At 51.4% G+C, this 21,235-nt stretch overlaps 3 protein-coding genes across 6 annotated transcripts in view; 1 reads left to right on the forward strand and 2 right to left on the reverse strand.

Annotated features, from left to right (window-relative positions):
- Positions 1 to 1,471, reverse strand: part of ZBTB1 (zinc finger and BTB domain containing 1) — a 28,610-nt gene extending 27,139 nt beyond the window's left edge. The window contains exon 1 of the mRNA XM_054826978.1: positions 1,388 to 1,471. The gene's annotated coding sequence lies outside the window, so the exon portion shown is untranslated. The remainder of the gene's footprint in view (positions 1 to 1,387) is intronic.
- On the forward strand, positions 633 to 5,290 carry ZBTB25 (zinc finger and BTB domain containing 25). 4 transcript variants are annotated; one of them, XM_054826985.1, is made up of 3 exons: positions 633 to 1,294; positions 2,306 to 2,485; positions 3,694 to 5,290. In XM_054826985.1, exons 2-3 carry the CDS (start codon positions 2,313 to 2,315, stop codon positions 4,829 to 4,831), a joined length of 1,311 nt encoding a protein of 436 aa, XP_054682960.1. In that variant the 5' UTR covers positions 633 to 1,294; positions 2,306 to 2,312; the 3' UTR covers positions 4,832 to 5,290. The 4 variants fall into 4 exon arrangements, with proteins under 4 accessions (XP_054682960.1, XP_054682959.1, XP_054682958.1 ...); XM_054826984.1 differs by lacking the exon at positions 633 to 1,294 and adding an exon at positions 1,475 to 1,585; XM_054826983.1 differs by lacking the exon at positions 633 to 1,294 and adding an exon at positions 1,729 to 2,228.
- Positions 5,291 to 13,624: 8,334 nt separating this feature from the next.
- On the reverse strand, positions 13,625 to 19,429 carry AKAP5 (A-kinase anchoring protein 5). The gene is made up of 2 exons (XM_054828802.1): positions 19,310 to 19,429; positions 13,625 to 18,076 (listed from the first exon to the last, which is right to left on the reverse strand). The coding sequence occupies exon 2, from the start codon at positions 17,418 to 17,420 to the stop codon at positions 16,023 to 16,025; it is 1,398 nt and encodes a 465-aa protein (XP_054684777.1). The 5' UTR covers positions 17,421 to 18,076; positions 19,310 to 19,429; the 3' UTR covers positions 13,625 to 16,022.
- Positions 19,430 to 21,235: the final 1,806 nt, after the last annotated feature.

Consider the following 21,235-nt stretch of genomic DNA (forward strand, 5'->3'; position numbering starts at 1 on the left):
TACAAAACCTTGAGCCACCTACTGCCAACATGTTTGGGGAAGAAAAGCGGCTATTGATATTTATAGGAGCAGCAGGATTATTGCTCCATCAGCTCCCAATCCTGCTGCTGCACAAAGGTGGTCCCTGAGCTCAATGAGCTTTTTATTTAAAATAGAAGAAATAAAACATTGATGGAAAAAAGAAAGCTGTACTGGTCAGTGGGATAAGCAGCAAACACTGCATGGAGCAAAACACTTCCGAGCCCACACTTCATCTTCACTCAGCCCATCTCCCTCTTCCACCCGGGCTCAGGCTGCCTCGAGGTACCGCTGCAAACAGCCCTGTAAACTGCTGGATTCTGGGGAGCCGATGGCATTATTTGCCCTAAAGATCCGGCAACAGCCCAATAAAAAAAAATAAATCACAGTTACAAGAATGCAATAGTAAAATGAACTGCAAAGTAGTGAAGGATGAGAGAAAACCAAGAAGGATGATCCAAGGCACCGAATGTCTTCTGCAGAGGCCCCGAGCCAGGAGAGATGCCACCGAGGAGGTGGGCACAATAGATGTGTGAAACTGCACCAAAAACACGACGAGAGCACACAAACAGCGATTTTCACTGCCTTTTCCAGCCAAAAAACATCTTGTGAACACCAAATTAAGCTAGTGGCAGCAGGAGGCTGCAGTGGCTGGAAGTTTAAACAGGTTCAGAAAGCAATTTGATAAAATTCATGAGAAAGGCACCCCAAAACATTGCATTGAACCCCAAAGCGCAGGCTGCGGCTCAGGACGATGCTCCGGGAGGAGCTGCCGGAGGCTGGGAGCTCAGGGTGGGGGTGGCACTGCCCCCCCCGCCAGGCCCTGCTGCACCCCGACCCAGCACAGCTGCTCTCGCCCAAAATAACCCCTGGTTTAAAAATTAATAAGAGATTGGAGGAGGCCTGAGAGAGAAATAGCGCGTCCACAGGAGTCACCAGTGGCTAAAGAAAGCACTCGGGCCGCAGACATGGGTGAAAAAGCAAGATTGTATCTTCACGTCCATTTTCCTGAGCAGACAGGCTGGGGAGGCGCCTGTTACAGAGTTTTTTGTCTGTTAAACCCAACGAAACCAAACCAGCAAACCCCCACTCAGGCCAGCAGCTGCGGCGCTCAGCCGGTGGCGGTCTGTCCCAGCGCGATTTAACAGCAAAGCTTCCCCCGCCCAGGGTGAGGTCTCGGAAGGCGCCTTGGCAGCCCGAGGCAAACCCCCCCCCCCCCAACCCTTCACGGGAGTGACCGCGGTCCCTCCCGTGGGGGCTGTGGACGCGCAGCACGGTGAGTGCCGCCGGCAGCCGCGCAGCGCCGCGCCCATCCCGACGCCGGGCCGCGCAGCAGCCGCACAGCAACCGCGCAGGGGGCCGCGCTCACTTTTTCCAGGCGAAGCGACGCGGCGGGGGCGGCGGGGGTGGCGCGGCCAGCCCAGCCCAACCCAGCCCGGCCCGGCCCGGCCCGGCCCGCCCCGGCGGTGGCAGGAAGCGCGGGGGGGGGCAGCGCCCACCCCATCCGCCGGGCTGGCAGCGGGGGCGGGCGGTGCCGAGCCGGGCTCAGCGCGGCGCTTCCGCGCGGGTAAGCGGCTGCGCGGGCGCGGGGGGGCCGGGCCGGGCGGGGAGGGTGCTGGTTACGCTCCCTGGGGAGGCTGCTCCCCCCCCCCTCCCCCCTTCCCCCCCATCCCGCGCAATAATTTTCAACCGAAACAATAGCAAATATCAGCATTTATTTGCAAAGGGGCCGCTGGCGAGGCGGGGCGGCGCGGGGTAAGGGCGGCTCAGCCCGGCACAATAGGGGCTTTGTTGGGCGGCACAGGGCTCCCTCTGTCAGCGGCAGCCGCCTGGCTCGTCGCCGCCGCCGCCAGCCCCGCTGCTCCTCCGCTGCGGCCGCTCCGGGGCCGGAGGGAGCAGGGAGAGGTGGCCAGCGCAGGCAGTGATGCGGTAGAAAGCACGATCCGAGGTCAGAGCAAAAAGGCGAGCGAGGTTTAAAGTTAGTACCGGTAACACCACGGAGAGTAGTTAATTTGTAGGAGAAACAGCTCTGCTTGTAGCTGGCACGTGGATATGTCCCGGATAGGTTTTAAGCTCGTTGAACATGGGTTTGGGCACCGGCAGTGGTTTCGGTAGCAGAAATTATTAAATCGGGGTGCAGGGACCGTCTGGAGGAGGGAAGAGGCTCGGCGAGGCCGTGCTCCCTGCCAGGCGCCCGTCTCGTTTCAGTGGTGAGAAACCCACATTTAAGCCTTTGGGAGGTCTGTGATTTCTTCATGAGATGAACATCTTGTTCTCTTGCTCTCAGGCACGCCATGGATACGACCGGCCACAGCATCCTCCTCCTCCAGCAGCTGAACATGCAGCGGGAGTTTGGCTTTCTGTGTGACTGCACAGTTGCCATTGGAGATGTTTACTTCAAAGCCCACAGAGCGGTGCTCGCTGCTTTTTCAAACTATTTTAAGATGATATTTATTCATCAGACGAGGTAAGGACACACAGCTCTTCTGCCTTTTAACCACTCTGTTCAACTGTCTGCTTTTTTCCCCTTTCTAAAGGTATTATAGTCTAAAAGAGCACAAGTGGAGATATTAGATGGCCTGAGATTATTTTCCTAACCCAGCACACGCCTTGGCTCTCTAAACATTCCCAGTCCAGAATGTGCTGTCCTTTAAAACCACCCTCTTAGTCAGCATACACCAACATCAGGCCCCACATTTTGAAGATGAGACATTTGCGTGACCAGAGAAAATAAACATCCCCAGTTGTCCAGCAGTGAGAACCTCACAGATTTGCAATGTAGGGATTTCCAGGTACCTCCTGCTCGTACGCAGCGTGTCCATTACTTTGCATTAGCTTGTAGGCAAGCTTGCTGGGTGGGACTGTCCCTTCTGGCAGGACCCATGGGCTTGAAGCAATTAAGTAGCCATAACTTTATCGCAGTTCTGCGCTTCAGACTCTTGCAGATAAGGGCCAAGACTGAGATCATCAATTTATTTCAAGCTGCTGTTCAGATGCTTCACCCGGCCAGGTCAGGAGTGGTTCTGCAGGTGTTAATGACGGCAGCGCCAAGGTCTAATCTCGCCTCTGAGATGGAGCTTGCTGCTTGTAATCGATTAAACCCTTCTCCATTCTCCTTCCTTTTTGAGTGTCATGGCCCCCAGCACCTTTGCAGGATAATCGTTAGCCATGAGCCGCGGAGCCTTTCGGCTGGAATGAAAAGATCAGTTAGCTTCCTTTCCGACAGACGTTGTTTAATGACACTTAAGTGCAAAGCTCATAAAGATTACGCAGTAATGGCAGCTGAATTTATTACTTAAACACACAAATATTCTTTGCCTCGTATTATTAGAGCGGCAGACACCGGCGCCATGTAGCTTGCCTGGCATCGCCGCGGTGCTGTGCGGCGGCAGTTGGCTGTGCGTATGAGTGATGCGGTGACCAGGGACTCTCGCCATCCCTGGCTGCGGTTGTCTTTATAATCACAGGGATAAATACGCGCTGAGGCGCTTTGCTGTGCGAACAGGGCACATGCTTCTGCAGGTCGAGGTGGGGAGCGCTGCTCGTTGTGAATCGGGAGGCAGGCAGCAGCGCACACGCTCTAACAGTGAACGGCAGAGCAAATGAATGGGCGGGTAACGGATCAGGACTGTAATTTGGAGCCCTGTATGCATTTATTAATCTGTCTTGTTTCAGCGAATGCATAAAGATTCAGCCTGCAGACATCCAGCCTGACATATTTAGTTACTTGTTGCATATCATGTACACCGGGAAGGGGCCAAAGCAGACCGTCAGCCAGAGCCGACTGGAGGAGGGCATCCGCTTTCTCCACGCAGACCACCTCTCCCATATTGCCATCGAGATGAACCAAGTGTTTTCCCCAGAGCCGGTCCAGTCTTCAAACTTGTATGGTATCCAGATCTCCACCGCACACAAACCGGCAAAGGAACGCCTGGGAGCGAAGGAGAGTCTGCCCAAGGCGGGCAGCAGGTCCGCTGCCCAGGGCGATCACCCGCAGCTGCAGCTCTCTCTGGCCATCGGCCTGGACGACAGTTCCCTGGACCAGCAGGTCGCTCGCCCCTCCGCTCAGCCTGCTGCTCTCACCAAGCCAGCAGAAGAGCGTCCGAAGCTCTCAGTCTCCATAAAGCAAGAGAAGTGTGACTCGGAGCCCGTGGTGTCCCGGACCTGCACCCCTCCATCTCCGGAGGTAGCGAGCCCCATCTTTGCTAAGGCCAGCCTCAAGGTGCACTTGTGTCACTACTGCGGGGAGCGTTTCGACTCCCGGGGGGGGCTACGGCAGCACTTGCACACCCATGTCTCGGGCTCGCTGCCGTTTGGCGTGCCGGCCTCCATCCTGGAGAGCAGCGACCTGGGGGAGGTACAGCCTCTGGCTGAGGACAGGGAGGCTGGGGATGACCATCGGCTCGGGGCCTTCCTCCTCAAGGAGGATGAGCATCAGCTGGAGCATCCGAGCTGCAGTGACCTGGAGCCTCTGCAGATCAGCCAGCTCTCCCTCATCTCCAAGGACCACGAACCAGTGGAGTTGAACTGTAACTTTTCTTTCTCAAGAAGGAGAAAAATCAGTTGCACTGTCTGTGGCCGCACATTTTTCCGGAAGAGCCAGTTGCTCGAACACATGTACACGCACAGAGGGAAGCAGCACAAATACAGCCGCTGCCAGCGGCTGGAGAGCCCCGCGACCCCCAGGTTTCGTCCCTACTGTGACAGTGAGAGCATGGGGAAAAGCTCCAGTATGTCCCAAGACCACTTAGATGAATGTATACTGGAGTCGGATCTCATCCAAGAAAGCATTGATACGATCCTGGTAGAGTAGTTCTCCCCCATGTAGCCTTTAGGTGCTGAAACTGGGTATTTTGGCATTTCCCACCTAGTGAGCAGCTGCTCTCTGGAGCTGATTTCCTTCAAGCACCATTCCCATTGCCTCTGAGATAATTGTGAAAAACTGCGTACTTTGATTTGTGTACTTGCTTTTTTACTTCTCTAACTTTTAAACTCAAGCTAATTCCCATCTAAGTCCTTCTTGGAAGCCTCCGTGTAACTCAGTTACATTTTTCGTAAATGTAAACTTACTCCTGCTCGGCTTTACTAGAGTTAAGATTGTATTGCTGGGTGTGAGGTTTAAACATCGTCTGACGCACTGCGCGGTGCCTAGGACTGTTTGTATCCTGTAGAATGTGCTCTTCTGAAACTAGATGGAGGGAAATGTAGAAGGAATACGTATTGTGTTTCCCAAGCAGTTTGTTTTTAATTAAAATAAATATCTCAAGGAGATGAATCCTGAAGTTCGTGTTGTATAACTGCAGTTAGTAAATCTCTGCATAAATATACGTGGGAGCCATAAGGCTGATCTTCTCGAGGGGACTGGCGGTGTTGATGTAGGGGTGGCAACCTTGGCTTTGATAAGCCCTGGAGTCCTCGTCAGTAGAGTCTTTTAAGTTTACTTTTAGACTCAAGGGGTTTGCATGCATTTTTTTCTTATTCCTACTCCTCCCTCATCAACTGTTACTGCATGAGCAGAGACAAATTTTGATGCCCCTCTAGGACCACATGCCATTATTGGACCATCTTCTCTGCAAGGAGGAATGAAAGCTGCAAAGAAGCATTCTCTCCTCAGAGAGGAGGCACATCCTAACCTAAGTCTTTACAGGATTAAATACCACACACAGGTTTTTTATCAGTGAAAACAATTTCTGACTCTATAAACAGCTTGGAGCAAATACATTCTTAACTATTACAGTCTATATATTTGCTAAGAGCAAATATATAATGTGTTACTTCTGCTTGTGGAGCTACCATAAAATGGTCAAACATAAGCTTTTTGCCTTTCATTTATCATTACTTTATATCTGGAGAATAATAACTTGACCAAGAAGGGTTTAAAATTGTGTATGCGCCTCTTGGATTTGTATTTTGTCCCTCAGTAGTTTTTGACCCAAGATACTCCGGGCTTCCTACCTGATGGTCTCCAACCCATCCCTCAAGGGATGCTCTTAATCAGAAGGCCCCAAAGCGGCGCACGAAGTTCTCACAGCAGAGAGGTTTCTTTTGCCGTGAAGAGCAAAAGCGTGTGAGCTGCTCCCGTAATCTCATTACCCAGTTTTTGAGAAGCTGGAGGCTCCCTGCCAGTCCTGGTGGAGTTGAGTCATTGCCTTCGGAAAGGGGGAGCCTGAACAATGGTGAGAACAGTTTACTGTCAAAACGCCCGCTCCAAAGCTCTTTGTAGTCAAGACCCTTGAGCTGTCTCCTTTGAAACTGTCCTGGAGCAAGAGCTGCAATTAAATTGCTGCCGAATTAAAAGACCATCTGAGGTCTTTGTAAGGGCGGCTGCTGCTTCTCCTGGGCAGGGAGCTGCACACTCCAGGGGATGGATTGGCCACTGAGGGCTGCCAAATTGTGTTTTAAGACAAAGGGGAAAAACAAACAGCCTCTGAGCCTGCCCGGGTGATGTTACAAAATGCACGCTGCGGTTTGGTGTGTGCTCGCCTGCGAGACTGAGTGCTCCTCTCGCTGCGTGTCCCCATTAAAGCTGCTCTGGTGTGAATGCATTTTAGCTCTGCTTAAAAAGCCTTTCTGTAAAACAAACAAACAAACAAACAAAGCCCTGCCGACATCCAGGCCTGCAAATGCTGCATCTGAGCACGGAGTGATTCACATGGAGCATTTCCTAGAAGATGGACTTCTGGGTCTCTCCTGGGCTAATGGCATCAGCTAAATCACATCCAGCGCAGACTGCTTATAACTGGGGCAAATGCCCTCCGGCTTCCACTGACCTCTATTTCTACATGATGGTTAAAAAAAAGGAATAAAAAAATGGTAGTTTATAGTCATTCCCTATTTGTGTGTGACACTTTACCGAGTGGGCTGGCTTCTCCGGGTGCTGCTTGCTTCACTCGGGTTCCTACATTTAATTTAAGAACAGAGAGGAGTGTCTGCTGGGTTGGGTATAGTTGTAGAGAAGAGCTAACAGCCAGTTTTCAGACTATTCAGTCAGCACATGAGCACCTTGGAACTTGGATGAGGTGCCTAACTTGCCTGAACTAATTGATTTTGGAAGTCGATGTCTCTGCAAAGATAACCGGGCAGTAGTAATGGAGCTCGGTATTGGGGACAGCAGGGGGGGACAGCAAGCAGCACCGCCCAAAGGTGTCTCTGGGACGTGCTGCTCATCTTCAGGTTTGTGGGCAGGATTGTTTTGTTCACTTCTTGGCCATCAAAAGGGCGTTCAATAGAAGCTATGACCACGGGTAGAAGATCCAAATGTCTGTCGGCCGTATGCGCTGTAGGAGTGACTCCATCGTACCGACTGCAAAGCCAGCAGTAGAGCTGCAATCGTACTGAAATCAGCACCGTGTTCAGTATGTCTCTGAAAAGTTACAACTGTAAGCGATTTTTTTTTATCATCACACCCCTTTTTAGGGTGTACTTTGGTTAAGCTTTGTGGTACTGAACATCTGTGACATCAAACATCTGCAAAAGGCATTTTTTTGCATCATTTGCAATGCCAGAAATGCATTTTCAGCAGTTTTCTACTGCAAGCTTTAAAGTGCTGTTGTAATTAAAGCAGAAGAAAAAGCTTGAGAGACAGAAGTCGTCAGCTCCGAGTTACGTTAACTTGAAAACATCATTCTCTCTGTCTTATGAATAGAAAATAATTTTAGAAGACAGTTACATTTGCTAAGCAAGGGCAGCAGCTGCTCCTGGATACATCATAAGAAGTTTTATTACTGTATGTAGAAGACACTTGAATTACTGAGTGCTTAACCTTTATGCCGGTGTGTGCTTGAAAATCTGCCTGACTTGCACAGCTGTGCTTGGCAAATATTCCTTTCTTCTGGGGTTTTTTTTTTCATGAAAACATAAAAGACTTTGTCACAGCGTGCAGCATAATGATACTGGTGATTCCTTCCAGATACCTGTGACTGGTTGAGAGATGCACGTGGGCTTGGGCAGAGAAAGCCCCGGGGTGGTGATACTCGAAGGCTGGAAGTCCAAAAGCTCCAGGGGCTCCCCAGAGCTTTGCCCTGTGCTGCGAAGGGGTCCCAGGGCCAAGGGCGCGGAGCTGCCAACCGCAGGCCCCGCGGTGCCTGGTTTGTGGGCTCTGCAGCTCACGTTTTAGGAAAACACGGGAAGATTGGGGCTCAGATCCCTGCCAAAGGCCCTGTAGCGTGAGCAGACTCCTCGGCCGGCTCAGGTTAACCTCTGAAATGCCGGGAAGTGCTGCAGTGGCTGCTATCGCTGTCACATGTCGCTGGGTGCTGGCCTGAACATGCCACCTCTAGGTTAGCTGGCTCAACGACCAAAGCACGCTAAGCAATTTTTAGAGAGCGATTTTGGAATATTTTTAGTGCTCTGATGCTGAACAGGCTGGGGCCAATTGAGGCCATGGTTCCTGGGCAGCTTAGGGTGCAGTAAAGGCTGTGGAATAAAGGGTATTTATTCCCCCCCCCCCTGCAGCATGGGGTCTGGTTATTTTACTGAGAAACTTGCTTTTCCCCACCTGCAGTGCTGGCTGGAGATGCCATTTGGTAGCACTTGTGCCATGAAAGCATTAGGCTGAACTTCTCCTGCATTACCAGTGCCAGAGGAGCGAAACTTTGATGCCTGTTACTTGCACAAGTCGTTCTTAAAACGTTCTTAAAACCCATCTCCTCTCAACGTTCACCTGAAAATGTTCGGATTTTTTCCTCTTCCACCTTGAATTTTTGGGTGGCTGGGGAAGGGCGATGCTGGCACTTGCCTGCTGGCTGCCCAGGAGGTGACGCTGATGGCCGGGCTGTGCTCGCCCCATCTCCACGCAGGATGAAAAAAAAAAAAACCCCTTCAGCTCATTTTACCTTCTGCACAGACTGCGGTTGCAACACGTGTCTTCAGCCATCTGCCTACACCAGCCATTCGGGCAGGTTCTTCCCTTGCACGTCGTCTGTCAAATCACTGCAAAATCGGGCAGCAGCAGCATGCAGGGGGTGCGGAAGGGCTAACAGCCCGGCCGTGGGTGCAGTGCCCCTCACTAGAGGGGTTTGGGACATTTGTGCACGCTGAGAAGGTTAAAAAGGGAAAAGAAATTTGCTGTCAGGATGTAAACCTGAAGCAGTGAGCACTGCAGTTAAAAATAAAACCATGAAATACCACAATCACGAACTTTCTAGAAAGAGCGTAATGCTGATACTGAATAGTTTTCTACTATTTTGGAGGCAGAAGGTATAAATCCCATGTAAGCGAAGCCTTCAGAAGTGCCGTGAAAAGTGATTTCAGCATATGCAATTCAGCATCATTGAATGGGACCGTGAGCTATCAGTGGCCAAGGCGGGAGGTTTCTTCTTGGCTTGTGAAAGCCCTCCCACGGCAATCTGCCCACAGCAGGTCATGCCATGCCGCTGCAATCAGCTTCAGCTTCACTTTAATACACCCCAGCCTTTTCTTTCCCCCTCTTGCCACGGTATGCCAAAAAGAACTGCAACTGACTGGGCTTCCCAGCAGTCCAGTACTAGGAAAATTTTTGCTGAGCAGTAAGAAATCAGGAGGAAAAAGGTAATGAGAGTGGATCTGCCCTAAATTACATGCCAGTTAGATATTTACAACCGGAGCTCTGTCAGGACTGAATTCCCCGAAATGCAATCGCAGCATTTACAGGATTTGCATGTTTCATTAAGAAAAACTAATGACACAACTTCAAAAGCAGCCTAAGAGAGGAAATGTTTCCACTAACTATTCTAAACCAGATGCTGCACCCTCAGAACAAAGGTGCAGCAAAGCTCAAAACCTTGTCTGCTGAATCAGGCTGGTTTTCACCCGAGCTGAGATGCCCCTGGGAAGCTTTGCAGGGCTGCAGGCAGCATGGCAGCCCACGCCTGGCTCTCCTCTCCCGGGATGCAGAGGGCAATGCTGCTAAAGGCTGCCAGCAAATTTTAGTCCATGTTAATCTTCCTGTTACCGGGAAAAATGGCGCAAGAAAACGTTGTGTAAAGCTTTCTGTCCCTCCTGGCGCTGGATTTGCAACCCACCGGTGGCAGGATGTAAAGCCAGCTATAGGCACCGGGGCAGGGAAACCAGGGCCGCGAGCCATCGGGGAAGAAACCTCACAGTCGGCAGAAGCGTGGTGTCACCCGTGGAGCCAGGCCTCCCTGGGGGCCGGTGCCAGCGCTGGGCGTGCAGCCCCACCAAACTCCGGCTGAAAGCACCGCCGTGCCGGGCGTGGAGGCTGATGCTCAGCGTCACCCCCCTTTCCCTGCAGCCATCCCGGGAGGGACCCGCTCCGGCAGCGGTCGCCTCCGCCACCCCGCAGCGATGCCGGACCCAGCAGAGCAGGCGCCGAAGCCTGTCATTAGGGGCTGAGCATCCCCTACCAGCCTCTGTTTATCCCGGCGGTGCGGTTGTGAGCTGCTTACTCATCGCTTTAATGAGCAGGGTGCAGGTGTGCATTCCTGTTGTGCCTGTTGCACACGCCTGCCGGCCCCATGCTGGCGAGCCAGCCGGTCCCACAGCCCGCTGCATCGTGCCCGTGGGCTCGCAGCTGCTCTACAAACTTCAGGGAGACTCGGGACGAGAGGCTTGCCACGCTTCGGCCTTCCCTGCCCCGCTCGGGCTAGCAAACTAAATGCAAATTCAGTCGCAGGCTGTCTGGGCTGCGATGAAGCGCCGCGCAGCGTCCGCCCGCGCTGCAACGACAAAGCCCGACGCCTTTGTGCAGCGGCACAAAGTCTGGGGGAGCTTTTGGCAGGCAGAAAGCAAGCGGCTGAGGCTGCTGGCAGGAGCAAGGGGATGCATCGCTCCTCCTACCCGGTGAGGATGCTCAGAAGCACCGTAGGAGTCAGAGTACTTGCGCTTCCCACCCAGCTGCCATCTCACCAGTCTCCCATCACACGGAGCTGTCACGGCACCGAGCCTTGACGCATCAGCACCCTCAGCCTTGTGTCTTCATTAACATGGCAAACAGCGAGAGCAAACGTGACACGAATGACTGTCATTAGATCGCAGAGATGACATCTCTCTCAAGATTGAGTTTTGCTCTCTGGGACAATGGCAAAGTGATGCTCGGTGTGGACTTGGCGCTGGAAAGGCACCACCTGAAAGGACACCAGTACCTGCAGAAGGGACCTTGCTGGGGCACCCACCTTGGCAGGGGGTATCTCCTCTTCCAGGATAAAGAGGTTCGAAAGGATGATCTCTGCACAGTCTAACGTACGGACGGATGGGGTGACTACCAGTCAGCTCTAGCTGCAGATGAGACTTTCATCTTAGCAATTTGAATTGCAAAATGTGTTTTCTTAACGTCTCTCCCCTTTTTGTATCCAGCAAGTTTGTCAGTTTTTATGTAACAAAACCTATTTTAAAATGCTGGGTTTGGGTATTTTAGCTGAAATCCACTTTCCAGCTAAATGGACTTTCACCCCATTGCATGAAAATCTCATTATTTAGCACAGAAGAACTGTGCCCTTCACAATTCTCTATAAAAAGAGAGAAATGTGAAAGTTGTGCTTCCTAAAAATGTTAACTTATATTGTTGCTTAAATAACTGTATAAGAAATAACATTCTCTGATTAGTTTCTTTTTAAAAAAAAAAATCACATTTAATGTAAAGATTTTATCTGGTTGCAAATGAAAGTATTTCATTATTTTAATACCACCCAACAAGAGCTAACAAGAACGATTTCTCTGGGAAATAAAACTGCAGATGTAAAATAATATTAAAGCGAATTATTTAAATGAATCTGTTCTCTTGGAGCATTTAATCATCTTGAGCTACTTGTGTTGAAACCCTCTATCTATAAGAAAGGGAATATTAGGGCTTCACTGCACCTAATGCATGGGTCCTTCAGCAGGGTCTGGCTTCCATCCATCCATCCATCCATCCATCCATCCATCCATCCATCCCAAGCACAGAACAGGATTCACATGTATTTCATGAGTTACTCAATTTCTTATATGCATTTGTGAAAAGACTCTTGGATTTTAATTTTTATACATAAGCACACATATGAAAACATCCATCATGTATGCAGGGACAGCATCCTAAATTCAAACACCAGATTCCTGGCTGCTGTAGATTTGGTCCTTTGAAGCGTACGGAGCTGCAGTGACCTTCAGCAGCTGGAGATCCAGCCCTAAGCAGCCTGCGCATTTCTAATGCACTTTTGGTGTCCCAGGGCAGGAAAGAAAATGCAATATTTGTTTGTGCCATCATTGTCTACCAGCACGTTCCACAAAGAACTTTTCAGCAGATATACTTGTTTTCTGCTGGGCTCAGTGTTGACATAACAGAAACGCTTTTTATCCCCCTGGAAGTGTTCCTGGGCATGAGTTATACCATTTAAACACTCTTTTCTTTGCTGCTAATATAAAAAAGCTGAGGAAAAAGGAAATATTCAAAATGACGTGGCAAAGCAGGGATCGGGAACTTGTTGAATATAAAGACAAATTGTCCCCGTTGAGAGGAGCGCTGGAAACATCTGGGAGAAAAGCAGCCGCACAGGCTGCGGGGTGAGCAGAAGAACCAAATAATTCATTAAGATGCTGCTGCAAAGAAACCACTTCTGTAAGTCAGCGGGGCAGCAAGCAACGAGCTCCTGGATGCAGAGCTGGATGGCCCAAAAGCAATCTGAACGCGGCTATAAGAAACCAAGGGTATGTATTATTCCAGTTTATTTCAGCTGTCGGTGAGGAACGTGGTCCTAAAACCAGGCCACCCTTGGTGGTGGCACAACCGGGCACTCACGTCCTCACAGGTTTCGTGGCCTGGTACTCCTTCACAACAGTAAATTTATCATTCCTTCTCCAAAAGAATAAATGTGTTATTAATGTTCAACTCTCTAATCGTAATGAAGGAGTAGAAAGTCTTAATTAAGTCATTAGTGGCTGCTACGAGTCTATATTTTGTTCTGTAAACCTGAAAGAATAAGTAATATTAATACTATTAAAAATGTATAACTTTCCCCCCCCATATTTTCTGTAAAATACCTCGAGAAATTTCATGAAAGACGTGTAAAAAATATTAGGGTGGGGGGTCCATTTGAGCCATAACAGTAAGTGCCAAGCCACCGAACTTACAGCTCCCCGTCCCGAGGTGCCGGCCCCGCCGTGGACCCCGTCAGCACCAAACCACCTCTGGAAAGAGCAACCCGGAGCCTTGGGAGCAGAAAGCACGAACCAGCAGCTCGCAGAGGAAAGCAAACCTCCTGCGTGGGATTGGTGAGAGCCGTGCCACAACACACGCAGTGGGGTTTGAGCCCGGTCTGTCTGCAGAGCCTCAAATATTTTCCTCTGGCAGTACGGAACATCCGATTGGGAATTTAACTGTTGGGGAGCAGGTCGGCTTTTCTTGGCCACTAGAGATTTGTGATCCTTCACAAATACCTCAGAGCAGTCCCTGGGCAGCCAGGACTCTGCGGTGGAAATGACCGGCCAGCAACCGAAAGGAAACCTTATAAAAAAAGAGCACAGGAGGAGCAAGCCTCCAAAGATTTCAGGTCTGCTACCAAATTTAAGATTTCTTTCTGCTGACCATACGGCCGCCTGAAAAAGCTGGACACAACGGAACACCGCTGTGAGTTTAACCTTTCATGTATAAAATCTCTCCGTGGCTGCCCACTCAATCACAAGGCAAGAAAACAACAGGTACATTCAACTTTAATGAAATAATCATCAGTTATATGTACAGCTATAACCGAGGGAAAAACCAGCTACAGAAAGGATGCAAACACAACCCTGGACGCGGAGCAACAATCACAGGGGCCAGGCTGGACCAAAGCATTTCTGCCATTCTTCTCCTCTTTTGAAGACGTGTTTTGCCTAAAAGGCAATACTGGAATACATGAAATCCTCCCGAAACTGCTTAGCGGGCTGAGAGATGACAGCCTGGCCCCACGGGGTCATTTTGTGTTTCTTTACTACAGCCCGGACGTCCTCCTCCGCAGCCGAGACCAGCAGGGCCCCACAGAGCTGCTGCTGCCCTTTGCTTGGCACTGACCTGCCGCGGTGCCCAGCAACCCCGTGCAATCCCGTAAGCAACCTCCAGCATCAGTATGGCTCTTCTTGGGGCGCTGCAGCAGCTCCAAAGGTACATATAAAAGTCCTTAAAAAGTCCCTTTCAAAACTATGGCAAAATACCTGGAAGGACGCGTATGAAGTACAAATCCATTAAAATTGTACACACTGAATCATCAATATCTGATAACTTATTAAATTCACAGAAAATGATGACACTTTTGTTTTTTAACATCCTCTGATTTTTCCTAAGTTTTACTTGCACAGAAACAAGCCGTGGCACTCACTGCTCACAGTCCTCTTGTAACAACAGAGATGCTTTATCGAAGTTTAAAATGTGGTTGCACACCAGGTACTAGGAAAGTTTACAGCCCTTGTATTTTAACAGGAATCCAAATCCTACGCTGGGAAGGGAAATCTCAGCGTACGCCTATGGTCAGTGAGCAATTGCCAAGCGAAGCTGCTATTTCTGTATCGGCTGAGAAATACACAGGAGAATTTTCTCAGAACAGGCTGACTTGCCCGCAGCCGTACGTAAATCCCAGCCACGCAGATGCAATCCCAAATTATTAAAAGGCCCCTTTCTCTTGGAGAGCTGGTAATTGGAGGCGATGCTCGCACACAGACGCTACGCTGGTGCAAACCCCCTCGGAGCAGGGCAGTTCACGGGTTTTGACGGTGATTGACCTGTCCGGGCATTTTACGGCCACGTCCCCAGGCCCTCATGTCTAGATTTTTTCCCTGAGGACTTCGGTAAGATCACTCCGGCATCTCCCTGCATGTTTCAGAGCAAGCTACGTGGCGTGCCGGAGCCAGCCAGAGCCCGGCAGCAGCGAGCCGGGCGTAATGCACATTTCCCAGGGGATGCCCGGGCTTGCTGAAGTCAGGCAGGCCTGGCAGCGAGGGGGGAGCTGTGCGGGATAGGCTGCCGCCAGCACCCAGGGACGCCGGCAGCGCTCGGACCAAACCTCCTCCCCAGTCAAAGCAATCCCAGTGCCGGCAGCACGCCGCAGCTACCCAAACTATGTCGACACCAAGGCAATAGTTGACTGCGAACACGCATGCAGCTCACTGCTATTTATATCACATGCCATAAATCAAAAATACGCTACATCCGAGGACAGCTTCACCATGACATTGTGATTTGGATGGAGGAAGGCGAAGGAAGGAGAGGGGCTGCCCGCAGCAGGCACGCTCCCGCCCGCGCCGCCCATGCCGATGGGAATTTTGCCCGTTGAGCTTAATGGTGCGAGAATGAGCCCCCGGCAAACGAAGCGCTGTCGTTTTCTTGGCGTTCGCACAGCCCAGGGTCAGCAAGGCGAGCGGCTGATGCTGTGCCTTAACGTGTCTGGAAATGCACAGGCCGCTTGTGACAGGGGAAGAGGCCGAATGAAAAAACGCTGCTCGCTGCAACCATCCAGCTTCATGAGACGTGACAGCAGGGGTGACCGCGGTTTCTGGCATCTGTATGTAGCGAGTACCTGTCTGCAATACTAAACACCGGCCTGAGCCTGTCTGGCATCGACGTCTCCGTGTTAACATTGCAGTCACTTCACCCTCCCTCATCTCAGCCGAACCCCGCAGCAAGCATCCAGCCACGTCCGACGTGCCCCGAATCCAGCCCAGCAACAGGTTGGGCACTCACCGTCTCTCGGGACCTTTCCCTAAACGCACGGTACGTACAGATCTACAGCACGAACAGCGGGGAAACCTGGCACGGTGATGGCAAAAACATGGCCTCGACACAAAGATGCCAATCAATGAAAATACAGTCGCTGCAACACCTTCATTTTTCTGCAGCTGCGGTCGAGGGCACTGTCTGAAGCCCCAGCCCCAGGGGACCCGCTGCACGTAGCAGGGTCTGCCCCACGTCCCAGGATCCGTTTCACACAGACACACAACTGAATGGGCATGCAGAATTAACTACACCTCGGCCCCGGGAGCCCTTCGAGCTTCCCCTCTCCCAGGCCAAATGGAGCTTTAAATCACTCCCTATACTCTTGATTTTGGGGGTGTCGCTGTCATCAAAGAAAACTGTTGTGTTTATTCTGTTCCAGAGCCATTTCGTTGACCAGCTGCTCTATGGACGACTGAATGGCCGCCTTCACGAGGGAAGACGCGGTTTCTATGAGGAGCAATTCGTACTGCTCCCCGGTTCTGTGCCCCTGGTCACCTGGACCTTTCTCCTCCGCCTCGGGACTGCCACCAGCCTCGGGGCTCTCTTTTTTACCAAAATCAAAGCTCCCACTTGACTTTTTATTCCCTTTTTGCTTATTTCGGTGCAAAACTGGGGATGGCTCGTAGGCCTGGTCAGAGTCAGTGTTGTCCGAGTCCTCGGCTTCGGTGACGGTGATGACGATGCCAACGCTGGTGCCTGCGTTTGCTTCTAATGTCACCTGATGGCTGGAGCAGCCCTGCACGCTCACCGCGTCATCTTTAAACGCCGACTGACTGATATCCATTACAGTCTCTTCGGCTTTGCACTCCTCAGGAAGATTCATGCTCTTTTCCGATTCACCCCCTTCAGGCAGCTCTGTGCAGATATCAGGGATTTCCTGCAGCTCGGTGGGTTCAGGGACACTGTCGGGTTGATCCTTGGAAACGGGCACTTCGGGAGCAACTTCCCCGCCTTCCGTGTGGACTGTGGTTTGGGGTGGGCTGCCCTCCTGCAGTTTTTCCTGGGCTGTTTCATTAACTGTTTCTGAATCGGTTATCTCTGACTGAGTGGTGCACTCCGTATGTTCATCTGCATCAGGCGTGGGCTCTGTCAAGGGCTCGCTCTTCCCAACGGCGTTGGCACTTTCCTTCACCGTATCCTGGTCTTCCTCCGCAGGGACCGGGCTGAAGGATTCAGACGTGTCCATCGGGGCCAAATCCTCCGGCTCTTCACTAGCTTTATTCAAAATGCCCATCACTTCATTTGCTTGAACACTGCCCTCCGACTCCTCCACTGCTTCAGAGGGGCTGGGTTTTTTCTTGCCTCTGGAGAACCGCACGCAGGGCATCTTCACCCCAGAGCTCGCCCGTTTCTTCGGGAAGCCTTGCGCGCAGCCCTCCTCAGCATCCGTCTCCAGCTGCACTTGGGAATCAGAGGGCACTTTCTTCCGCGAGGAGGATTTTTGCCTTCTCCGAGGTCTTGTGAGACTTTTGATGGCTGCCCAGGCTCCTTTGGAGGATTGTGATTGATTAGAAACTTTTGCCTCCCCTTGGTCAGCGCTGACACATTGGCTTTTTTCCTCCGAGGCTCCTTCGCACGCATCCTTCACGGTCAGCCCCTTCTTACAGGACTTCTTCCGCTTCTTAAAACAGAGCATGGAGGGTTTTTCTGCCTGTTCCTCCGACGGGGAGCACGTTGCCCCTGTGCTGTGAGTCTCTACCTCTCCTGGGTTCTCCATTTGAATTTCCTTAGCTGCCTTTGCCATATTCGCTCCTCTCCTTCGCTTGTGTTATATTATCGATTTTCTTGATCAATGCATCAGACACAAGAACTGCAGAGATGCTGAAAGTGCATTTTTTTCCCCCAAAATTGTTTTCAAAATAACGTTAGTTGCTTTTTAACGAACGGATGTGGCAGCAAAGAGTTCTGCTGAAGCTACGGCATCTGCTTTGTAACTCCCACTTTGTCTTATTACTCACTTTATCACCTCTCCAAGGAATCCCGGGTAGACGTGAAGCTGAACAGGCTTCTCCGTGGCTTTGCTGGCCAGAGTCACTCTCACCTCCAGGACAACCCACTTCAAGTTGTGCTCAGTCTAACAGCACGACTATTTAATTGCCAGTCTGACATTACCTTTTTTTTTTTTCCCCCAAAGGATGACAAATCAAGCCAAGAGTTAACAATTTTTATTCACCTCATGGACCTGGAAAGAACTTGAACTTCCTGAGCCGTCTGCAATTCCACATTGCACAGGGAGCTTGATTGAAGCACCAGTACAACCAGTGGCAGCCAGTGGCTGTTTTCTGCCCCCCAGTGACAAGGTCAGATGCTGCTTTGTCTCGGCTTTGCTTTCTGCTTCAGTTCCCCTCGCAGGTTATGTGAGGTTTGCTGCGAAGCATGGTCAACAATTCCGTCTTTTATCTGTAACACAACAAACAAATGATAAGACCTGTAGAGTGATTTTTTTTTTTAAAAAAAGTATTAAAAAAGTGTATTTTTTTAAAAGAATATTTCATTCTGGGAGGCAGACCAGGGCTGGAAAAGCAGTTCTGCCTCTGGATGCACCATAGCAGTGTTTTCCGCTAATTAGCATCAATATCCGAAGGCAAAATAAGGCCACTGAGATGTCAACCCAGCGATATTCCACCGCAGAAAATACTATTTTGTATGATAAAATTTTTTTTAATTGCCCGTATTATGGCAAATACATATTACGCACACACACACATACATTTCCTTCTCCTACGGTTAGCTAAATCTTTCCCCCACTGCTCCATATGCACTCATAGCTCCAGCTAGGGAAATTACACCCTGAGACAGCAGATATTTTTATCTTTAATGCACCATATGACAATATGCAAAAACACAGAATACAAAAAGGAGGCTTTGGAATACAAAAGCGAAATCACATGGCAAGAAGGGAGCTTATTTATACTACGTGCATGCCTTCCATGGCAACCTCAATTAACACTGCGTGTGTTCATCAAATATATGATATTGTAAGATACATGTCACCCTTTAAAAAAAAAAAAAAAGCGCTGCCTCAAAGCGCCATCAGAACATTTTTTGATGTAGAGAGGCAAAAGCACGTCAGTGCAGAGAGACCAACTTCTCTGGGACTGGCTCAGGGACTCCTGGCAATCCTTCCCACGGTATTCCGTGCTCTGCTTTTAAGTAGTAAGATGATTAAAACGGGGGCTCTGGAGGGGTGCGCTCCCCCGCGGAGCAGATTTGGGGGTTTAATTATTTATTTTTTTAATTTTAATTTTTTTAAGCGGAAAATGAGCTAAGCTGACAGAGGCGCGTGTGAGAGGGAGAAGCCGGAGCTGCCGGTGCCCCGAGCGGCGCCCAGAGCCCGGCCCCGCCGCTGCCTCCGCAGCCCGGGAAGTTTTGGGGGCGTTCGCGGGTGCCGCCAGCGGGAGCAGGAGCCGCCCGGCACCGCCGCCCCCCACCCCGAGTCCCGCCGCCCCGGGCAAAGGGATCCCCCCCCCCCCCCCGAAAGCCGAACCTCTGCCGGAGGATGGAAGGCGGGGGGAGCTCCTCGGGCAGCGACCGCTGCTGCAGAGGCCGACCCAGGAACCCCACGCGTGTCGCCTCCCCCGCGGACCTCTCCGAGGCGGTGCCCGCCCCCGCCGCCCTGCCCCGCGCCCTCACCTGCGGCCCGGCCCGTGCCGCTCCGCGCCGCTCCGCGCGGCTGCGCTGCCACCGCCTCCCGCCGCAGCCGCGCCCCCCCCCGGGCCGGCGGGGAGGGCGCTACCGGCAGCCCCCCGCCCCCCGCCCCCCGCCGAGGCGGCCCGCCGCCAGCCCCCGGCCCGCCCCCCCCGCCCCCGCCCCCGGGGCGGCTCTGCGGGCACCGTCTCGCAGCCTCCGGATAGTGTGGGGCTCGGGAGGGGGCTCCGGGACGCCGGGCCGGCATCCCTCCTCCTACAGGAAAGCATCTCATCCCGTGTGCAGATCAGCAGCCCTCTCTTTTTGCAAGGTAGCACGCCTCTCTCTTATGGGATAGCACCCCCCTTCTTGTGGGGCAGCATCCCTCTCCCTCAAGCGGAGCAACCCTCCTTCCCCTCCCAGGCTGCACACAGCAGGCACGCAAACCGCACACAAGGCAAAGGTTTTCCTAGGGACTGAGCTGTAGCTTTCAATTTGGATCCCGACGGCAGCATGATGCATGCCCAGGAGGAAGGGACTGCTGGTGGATCCAGCGTTTGGCTATGTGGGAAGGAAGAGGGTCTCGCTCTCGGCAACTGCTTTTCTGCTGCACCTGAAACCTTTGCAGCTTTAAGCACGCGCTGTGGCGGTGGTAAGGACAGCCAGTTCTTGGGTTTAAACTAATCTTTGCCCAAAATGCCAGAGAAAGTGCCTCTTTCATACGAGCCTTTTTTCTCCAAAGCAGCTGAGATCTGATTTTAAAAAAAAATTGCATCTCCAGCTGTTATGATTGCTGGTAGGGCCTCTGGAAAGAGCACTACCAAGTGCAGCTGATGAACTACATGAAACTACAGTTCGAGATGCCTGAATCTCCCCATTCATCTCCACGGGGAGCTGACTGACGCCCACAAATGTTTTAAGGACGTGAACTACTTCACAGCATGTTTGCACATAAGAAACCAGGCAAAGCAGCACACTTTGAACCTGCAAGTGGCTTCCAGTGTAGGCTAGCCTTAGAAAAATACACATGGCCTCCCCCTCCCACCTTCTTCATGGAAAAGAAGGTACAAAATAGGGTTTTTTGGCTGAAATTTCAGCCAGTAAGGCAGAAATGTGGATCAAGCACCCACGAGGAATTGCCTTTTTAAAAGCGTTTGCCCACGTTCGCTCAGGATAATAATCCTCATTTGGAAACAGCTTCTCTCCCTGGGCTGCATGGTGGGTTCTAATTATGATCCACTTCTGCATTAAAGCCAAGCAAGGACCCTGGGCACGAGGAAGTTTTCCCGCGTTGCAGTGGGAGGCAGGAACGCAGGCAGCGGTAAGGAGGACGGCCAACGTGCCTGTACTGCCTCGGGGGTGGCGTGGAGGAGGCAGGTTCTCATCAATCCCATTCAGAAACACCTCGCATGGAATTCAATTATTCCTGTTGCTCCAGGTAGCGCCAAGGGCTGTGGCGCAAGGGAAATAAATAACAGGGTCTGCGGTAAGCAGAGGATGTGGTCAGGAGATTGATAACTTGAAAGAAGATCCTGGCCCAGCTCTAGGCTGGGCCCATGCTGAAGTGCTGGTGACGTGCAGCAAGCCAGCCAAGCAACGCTTTCTCCTTTTTCTTTTGTCCCTATTGCTAGTCAAAAAAAAAATAATCTGTTTTATTTCTTACATGACATGATGCAGGACTCTCATTACAGCACAGCTGGGGGAACGGATGGCCATAACAGCAGCTAAGGGCTCTGGGCCCACAAATAGCCCACAGAGAACAAATTTGTACGTAATTAGTTTTTTCTCTAGGCAACAGGAAGAGAAGACAACCTTCCAATATTTAGTTAGAAGAGATTAAGTGCTTTGTGCCCTATTTGATAGAGCAAGAACTAGCCAGCATACTTAGTTGCAAAGGAGAGAGTCAAGAAAAAACAATCTAGTTACGCACTA

Source organism: Grus americana, chromosome 5 (assembly GCF_028858705.1).
Source record: "Grus americana isolate bGruAme1 chromosome 5, bGruAme1.mat, whole genome shotgun sequence".
Taxonomy (NCBI): Eukaryota; Metazoa; Chordata; class Aves; order Gruiformes; family Gruidae; genus Grus; species Grus americana.

Excerpts from the sequence above, each read along its gene's own strand:
- ZBTB25 (XM_054826985.1), top strand. The coding sequence starts at position 2,313 with ATGGATACGACCGGCCACAGCATCCTCCTCCTCCAGCAGCTGAACATG. Across the intron at positions 2,486-3,693 it reads ATATTTATTCATCAGACGAG|CGAATGCATAAAGATTCAGC; the intron begins GTAAGGACACAC and ends GTCTTGTTTCAG.
- AKAP5 (XM_054828802.1), bottom strand. The coding sequence starts at position 17,420 with ATGGCAAAGGCAGCTAAGGAAATTCAAATGGAGAACCCAGGAGAGGTA.